Source organism: Eucyclogobius newberryi, unplaced genomic scaffold, assembly GCF_026437365.1.
Source record: "Eucyclogobius newberryi isolate DKJ021-1_F unplaced genomic scaffold, fEucNew1.0.hap1 SCAF_6, whole genome shotgun sequence".
Classification (NCBI taxonomy): domain Eukaryota; kingdom Metazoa; phylum Chordata; class Actinopteri; order Gobiiformes; family Gobiidae; genus Eucyclogobius; species Eucyclogobius newberryi.
In genome coordinates, this window is record NW_027316278.1 from 15,504,870 (window position 1) to 15,512,686 (window position 7,817).

At 41.5% G+C, this 7,817-nt stretch overlaps 1 protein-coding gene across 2 annotated transcripts; it reads left to right on the forward strand.

Annotated features, from left to right (window-relative positions):
* Nucleotides 1-1,293: 1,293 nt before the first annotated feature.
* unm_hu7912 (un-named hu7912) lies at nucleotides 1,294-7,377 on the forward strand. Of its 2 annotated transcripts, none has more exons than XM_072432576.1 (2): nucleotides 1,294-1,424; nucleotides 2,907-7,377. In XM_072432576.1, the coding sequence occupies exon 2, from the start codon at nucleotides 2,934-2,936 to the stop codon at nucleotides 6,090-6,092; it is 3,159 nt and encodes a 1,052-aa protein (XP_072288677.1). In that variant the 5' UTR covers nucleotides 1,294-1,424; nucleotides 2,907-2,933; the 3' UTR covers nucleotides 6,093-7,377. The 2 variants fall into 2 exon arrangements, with proteins under 2 accessions (XP_072288677.1, XP_072288678.1); XM_072432577.1 differs by lacking the exon at nucleotides 1,294-1,424 and adding an exon at nucleotides 1,460-1,478.
* The last annotated feature ends 440 nt before the right edge of the window (nucleotides 7,378-7,817 follow it).

A 7,817-nucleotide genomic window follows, 5' to 3' on the forward strand; every position in this document is an offset into this window, starting at 1 on the left:
TTAACTGAACTTCTGACAGTGGATTTCATCAGCGTTGCTTCTTTGGCTTGCATCACAGTGGCATGGTAAATTAGACTAAGAAGGGAATGTCCAATTGTTGTGGTTGAAATAAGGAGAAGGGTTATAAATATTAAATGCTACTAATTCTGTATCATATACAGCATATATTCAGGTTTAGTATTAAGTTATTTCTTCTAAAGCATCACCAATAATACAAACACAAACATGAATAAAACTAACTTAAATGAATGGCTACTCTTAATATATTCAGGACAACAGCTTCAAACTCACATATGCTCCAATATGCATATCTTAGTGTCCCTTGACCCTCATATTTACAATTGTAAGTTGTATGAGACGTCTTTGCCATGGCCATGGAGGTCATTCTGAAGCCATATTGAGCAGATACATTTTAACTTAGATTCCTGTTGCCTATGGTTAAACACAACTACTGGTGGTTTAATGCATTCATAATTCCAATGTAATATTTCTTAATGTATTCCTTTTGTGCACCACCTACTAAAAGGCAACTATCAAGCTTCTGGACAGGTAAAATAAGAAAAGAAAGCTGAAACCAACTTATTTTCAATCAAATCAACCAAGTAGGATCAGTTAACTACAAAAACCCACAAATTAGAAAATGCCTAAAATGCCTGAAATGAAAACTGTGATTGGCAACATAAGTTAAATCCAATTTCTCCCTGCAGCATCTTTACTCCCCCATTTACCTATCGCAAGGCGGGTCATTTTGTGGAAATCAACCGAAATTTAGGACATAATAGATTCTGCAGAACAAGTCCTCAAGGCTCCTCCTAATTATTCTGTTCATGGTGGAAAAGGCTGATCACAATCTGCTGCACATCGAGCCTCTATATTGGGCCGTGCATTGAACGGATAGACTGCATTGCTGCTTCCCCCAGCCCCGGAGCCCCCTCCCGGTCGTCGCTCCCCCCCTCCCGGTCGTCGCTCCCCGGTGTACCGACCGCGTACGGCACATAAACACGCACGGCCACGCCCCCAGAGACGCTGGCAGAAGGCGCAGACCCAGGACACGCCTCCTCTTCTCTCTCCATCCTCTCTCCGCTCACAGAACAGACACACATTACACCACAGTCGCATCTTTGAACGAGAGGAACAACATGTAACACGCCATGAGGGTCATTTGTCTCCGTAGCAGGCGCAGTGTGCGACGTGCCTCTGGTTTGATGCTGAGAAGCGCTCGGCTGCGGGCGCTTCTGCCATAACCGCCGCGTCCAATCATCTCACTGGCATCTCGCGGTAAGGCCTTTTGCGTCTTCTGTCCGCAAACTTTGTGTTACTCGTGCTTGTTTCCTCCTCAAAGATGTGATCTAACCCGGTTTGAACCTCTCCTCTGCGTCTTTACGGCTCGGAACATGATGTCACTCCCGCCTCAAAGGCATCAGGTCAGTCACAGCGGAGCGATGATGGCCGGCCGCGCTGCACCACCTAAATATAAGGTGCCAAACTATTTGCTATCTCACAGTTTAAAAAAAAAAAAGGAAGATTTTTTGCGCTTAAAAATTAACTGAAATGCAATAGGCCACACGCCGTTTGGAGAAAAGGTACGCGTGATAAAGTTAGCTGTGTGCGTGAATGTGGGATGTGCGTAGGCTTCTGAAATATTTTGTGTTACGCTTCAGTTTTTCCAAGCACAGATTTTGCCCCCTGCAACTCCGGCTGCTTCGTGCCTTCTTTTCAGTGAGCTGTAGCCATGGAGACAGTATGTGGCATGTGTTTAAATGCTTTTGCTGTAAAAGTGTAGGCCCTTCTATTCAGCGGAGAGCTGTTGCGGAAAAACACAATTTCTTATCTTATCTAAACCAGTTTCCGTTTAAATGATTATTTTATCTTAGATGGATATAGCTCAGATGTTCATGTTTCTTCAAATCAGTTTAGTTTATGGGACTCTGATTAAGTGTTGTTACAATGAATCATGAAATAAAGCCTACTGCAACAAAACCAGCTCAGGACTAAACCAATTCAGGATAAATCCAGACTAAACCCTAATAAAACAATGAACAAAACCAGAACTTAGAGGTGCACAATGTAACTTTTCAGATACCGTGTCCTTAAAGTGCCTGTCTCCATGGAGATATTATTGCTTGGACTGGAATTTCCCACACTATGGCCATTTTCAATAAATTACATCTTGAAAAACATGCTTTCTGTGACTATCTCACCTGATCCGTAACTTAATAACTCAATGGAGGGATGTTTAATATCATGCAGGTGGTGGACCTTTTACCAGAAAAAGTTAGGTATAGGATAGGTGTTGTAGCAGTAGTAGTATTACTAAACCAGGTCAATAATAAGCCTTGTGAGGAGGTGTGGAGACCTGACAGTGAGACGGCTGGTCAGTACTCTCCCATCCACATGAACAGATGGTCACTCAGGGTTAGCCATAGGTGAGAGCCAACAAGAAAGGCACATGGACATCCATATTGAAGGAAGTATTCTTCTACAACAACAAGCTTAAACAGTGGATACACTAACCGTGTTTTTAAAGAAATGTATAAAATTTTATATTAATTTAATTTGAATCACAATTGCACACTACATTTCACTTACTGATACTATTTATGACATGAGTTGTGTTACATAATGCTACAGCCAACCACCAATACGTAGAAGATGAATGAATGAATGTACTAAACGTTTCTCTCTGTAGTTACATAGTGTACACAATCAGTCTATTTATTTCTGTTGGTTATGACTAAGTGCCTTAAAACCACCTCCTCACACTGACTAAATAAGATCCTAAAAACAAAACACTGATATTTAGATTAACTCATTGACAGTGTGACTTGTTTTGATATAATTTTAAGCTCATAATTGATTTATTGTTTGCAGGACTTTTCACTTGAGTGCATTTGTCTCTTTCCCAGGCTGAAGGGCGCTGAAGGTATTTTAAAATGACCCGGACCCATCCTCCTGATATACTGGCATCAACTTTATATCGGGACATCACTCTTAATCCCATCAATGATCACCCCATTCTCCACGCCTCTCCGCAATGTGACCTGAAAATGATTGACAAACCGGAGATCATTAACAAAAGACACTGTCGTAGCTTTGACTTCATTGAGTCACTGGACGACCCGCAAGCTTTATCCTCCTCAGTGGAGTATCCTTACAAGCGACCTGAGCAGTTGGCTTTCAACAAAAACGTAATGTGGAATGGATTGGATCAACCGGGGCATCTTCGCTTTTCATCTCCAGATCTGTTTAATACCAGGCACTTTCAGCAGCAGCAGCAGCAGCAAGACAAAACCAGCCATCTAACATGGTCCGATTCTAAAAAGAGGGCGAGATCTAAAAGTACGCCACGAATCAAGGCCACACTCACTCCGGTGCCAATTTCCGTGTCTCCTCCAAGCATACGCAAAGGCAGGGACGCACCTCAGGCACTTCAAGACTCTCAAAAAGAAACATATTCAGCAAACAGGGCTTATTTTAATGAGGTGCATCCTATTAAACTTCAACCCCAAACTCCCCTCTATGTCTCAGACTGTTTTGAAGACGACAAACCAGACAAGCCAGCCGCTACGCCTCATGTCAGGTGCCGTGTGGACATTAAACCAGATGCTGCGGTTCTCCAGCAAACAACAAGGCACAATGTACGGAGCGATAATCAGTGGCAGAGATATTCACAGGCCGGTAGCAGTCGTGGTTTGTATGTACAACCACCACCGCGACAGATTGGCTACTCACCGACACCCACTCCAAGCGAATGCTACAGTGGAGATTTTAGACAAGGGTACCACTATACCACCAGCATGTCTCCCATCTCATACCAGCATTTAGACTTGCACAGAATGCCATCACCGATGCCGCCATACTTAACTGCAGAACAAAGAGCCTACTCAAATCCTAACATACCCACTAAGTTCTTTTATACGGAAGATCCGGTCCGATATCCCATCCATCCCTTCTCCAGACCCTACTTTCAGGATGATCGGTCAAGTATTACCAGCCATGCCAGTACTTTGACCAGTCACTATGACCCCAGGACTAGATGGGTGCACACACTTCCCCCTCGTTCATACTACACAGATCAAAGTGTTTATAGTAGACCATACTCGACAAGTGAGGCTGGGTCTTACATGTCCCATACGCCACTATCTAGACCTTATTTTGGAGATGAAAATCGTTATAACACATACCACCCAACCAGTTCAGGGCTTTTTTATTCCAAACCATATGTCGCTTCTACAGAAACATACATTCCCCCAGCAAGACTTTATCACACAGAAGCCCGTCGGAGGCCACAAATGTCTGAAGGTCTTTCTAATGACTGGTACGGGTCCAGTATATCTGGTTACTCCACTCAATCTTTCCAGCACACACACCCCAGGTTAAGAGAGACAGGTATATCTCCATGGTATGGGGGTGTGGACACCTCTCGACTTGGGGAAGAAGCTAAAAATCACTCAAAGTCTTTTGACAATATTTCGTATCCCCATCTGGACAGAAGTCAGTCAGTGCCTCGTGGTCGTAGCTATGAGAATCTGTTTCACCAATCTCGACATGCAGCATCTACTGATGTTACCTCTCAGCCTGTTATTCTGAATCTTTCCAGCTCACCTCGGCGCTATGCAGCACTGTCTCTCTCTGAAAACTCTCTTGACAAGGGGTCAAGTAACCCTTGGAGGAATACAAAGGGTGGACAGTGGTTTGTAACTCCTGAGATCACAATCACAGACAATGACTTATGTGCAGGAAATAACAAGAGGCGTGAAGTCCACTCGGTCAGCTGGGATATAATGGACAATGAAAATACTCCAAGGGTGATGCCTCAAAAGCAAGAATCCCTCACAAAAGAGTTAACCAAAGACAGGAAACATAACAACTTTTCCTTACAACAAAGTCTTGAGCAGCTGGACAAGCTCTTAGCCGATCTGGTTGTAGACTACAAACCACCTACGAGCAGGAAGTCGAGCGATGACCTCTTGGATCAACTAAAGCAACTCATAAATGTTGATGATAAAGACCAATGCTCATCAGGGGTGGAAAACCTTCAGAGTTCTGATACACAGCTCACATCCAGTAAATCTAGCCCCGACACAAACAAGGAAGCTGATAGTGGATGTGATGCTTTTCAAAGGAGTGGAGAGGAGTGCTCACCTGACCATAGCACAGATGAGGATGACAACCTGGTGTGCGCTAATAAAAAGTGCAATAGGGTTGAAAGTATGTTCAATGCATGTTTGTACTATAAATCTTGCCACAGTTGCTATACATTTTATTGCTCACGAAACTGCCGGAGGGATGACTGGGAAACGCATAAAGAAACTTGTTTATATGGCAGTGTCAGTAGTGTGTGTCGGCATACACTTAAGTTTTGCAGAGAGAATACAGACATTCACAAAGCCTTCTCACGTGTTGCTAAAGTGGGCTACCTTTCTCGAGGGAGAGGTGTGCTCTTCCTGGGCTTTGCTAATCCGGACACAGCGCACAACTTCCTGCAGGTGGGCCTGGAGAGCCTTCTCATGTCTCCAACATACTTATCTCTCAGAGAGCTAGACAGCTTCAAAGACAATTTGGGTGAATATTGCAAAGAACTACAGCACGCAGGAAATGAGTATGATCCCAATGAATGTTTCCTCCTCAATGTATCCATAGCAGTTGGTGAACTGGTGCCTAACAGACCCTCTCCAAGGATCCAAGCTCCAACGGTACGCAAATATGCAAAAGTGTCCTTGGCATCGTCTAGTCCAGATAAGAAATTACTCAAGCAGGAAAATGAAATGGAAACGCTCATCTTAACTCCGCCACCTGGGACACCAGACATAGACCGGGAAGGGGAGGAGGGAAGGAAAGCACGGGAGGTCTGCTTTGTCAATATACAGCGTGAACTCAGGACAAGGGGTGTCTTCCTCCGGCATGAGTACCCTAAAATTTATAACCATCTTTGTGAGTTTGTGGAGAAAAACATACGGTTCACACCAACCACGATTTACCCAATAGATAAGAGAACAGGGAAACAGTTCATGTGTATGATCATGGCAGCATCAGAGCCAAGGACACTGGACTGGGTGGGCACACCTCATCTGTTGGATGATATTATTTAGAAAAAGAGGATGAAAATGTCAGTCAAAAGTGTATATTGTGTAAATATATGGGATGGCTTAATAGGTTGACTTAATGGATGTGTGAGAACATGTGACAAAATCTGGTTGTTGTGTGTATTTTTAGCTATTACCAGAATATGTATGCACACATGCACAGACCAAACAGCACTTACTCAATACACATACTTTGCTGATGTACAACTACAGTAGGTGGCTGTAAATGCACCTTTTCAGTTGGCTGCCAACCGCCATTAAAAGTTGCACAACAACAACAACAACAACAACAACAACACATACTAATGTACATGTTTTTTGGCTCGTTGCTCTGAACTGATTGAAGCCTGCATGTAGCCCACATGCCCAGCCCCAAGTGCTGGGTGTTAAAGATGTGAACGTCGAGTGCAGTATATACAAAACATGTATAAAGCACACTATATTTATGAACAATGTGTCTTATCCCCTCCACAATACTTGAGTGGACAACTACTATTTCTAAACTGCACTCTGAAACAGACTTTTTGATCAATAATCTAAGCCGTAAAGATACTTTTAAAAAACTACTTGAAAATATGTTTAAAGTACAATCAAACCAATGTTTTCCCAGAAAAATATATTTACATTTATTTCATATTGTAAAGAAAAACTTGATGTCGTTCTTTAACAGCTTTTTTTGGAAGTGGCCTTCTGTAATAATGCATTTGACACAAAGCAATGTAAAGAGTGATGAGTTTATAAATGCTTGACAGCCGCCAATTTAGATTTACTGAACTAATGTTGTAAATTTTAACACTTATTTTGCTTAAAGCATGTTATTTATATTCAGGTTCTTAAATATCAGCATTGCATTATTTTAAATTGTTATGTTGATGAATTATGGTTTTATGCTTAAAAATGTAAGAGGTATATATGATAAATATCTATATTGAATATCAGATTATTCCCACTACATAACCTTGAGACCTGATTGTAGGTAATACCACAGTATATGCAATAAAAGAGCAACCTTATTATTTATCACTAAATTATATTTTGTTATAGCCTGAATGAAATATTTATTATTAAACCTGCAAAAACTGCACTAAAATATAAATTACACATAAGTCTATTATGCTTCTATAAAGCTGCAGCAGCACCACCACTGAAAGCCTCCTTTTATTTAAAATGGACACAGCTAAGGTTGCTCTTTTAACTGATTGATCTTTGTGACCTTCCTTAACTTTATATTTTGTGATGTTTATATCCTAAATACATGATTAATATGGCATTAAAAAGGGTGAACAAACTATGTTGGATTTTACTTTTATTTTGTATTGGAAAATGTTTCTGGTGAGGTAATACTATCCATACTAATAGGACCTAATTTTTCCAGTTTTAATTTTAACAGTTTTAATTTGATGGGTGCTTCAACAGTGTTTTTGATAGTCTGCACTGCTTGGCCTGTCGAACTATTTTTAGCACAAAGCGATGCAGATGGGGATCCCTTATATCAACAGCGCCGTCCGGCTGCCATCTAGTGGAGATAATCGGCACTCCTTTTTGTTGTACTTTTACTTTTTTACTTGTAGTGTTACACGTTTTCCTTGCATTATGGTTACTTAATACTTACTTTCGAATACAGTAGAATCAAGTAGGATAAGTGTTTACAGACAGAAACAAAAGTTAGGAGACTTTGTTAAACACAGACATTTAATATATATTGTAGCAGGTCTGGTCACTTCACGCATG

Coding starts and splice junctions, on each gene's coding strand:
- unm_hu7912 (XM_072432576.1), top strand. CDS start 2,934: ATGACCCGGACCCATCCTCCTGATATACTGGCATCAACTTTATATCGG.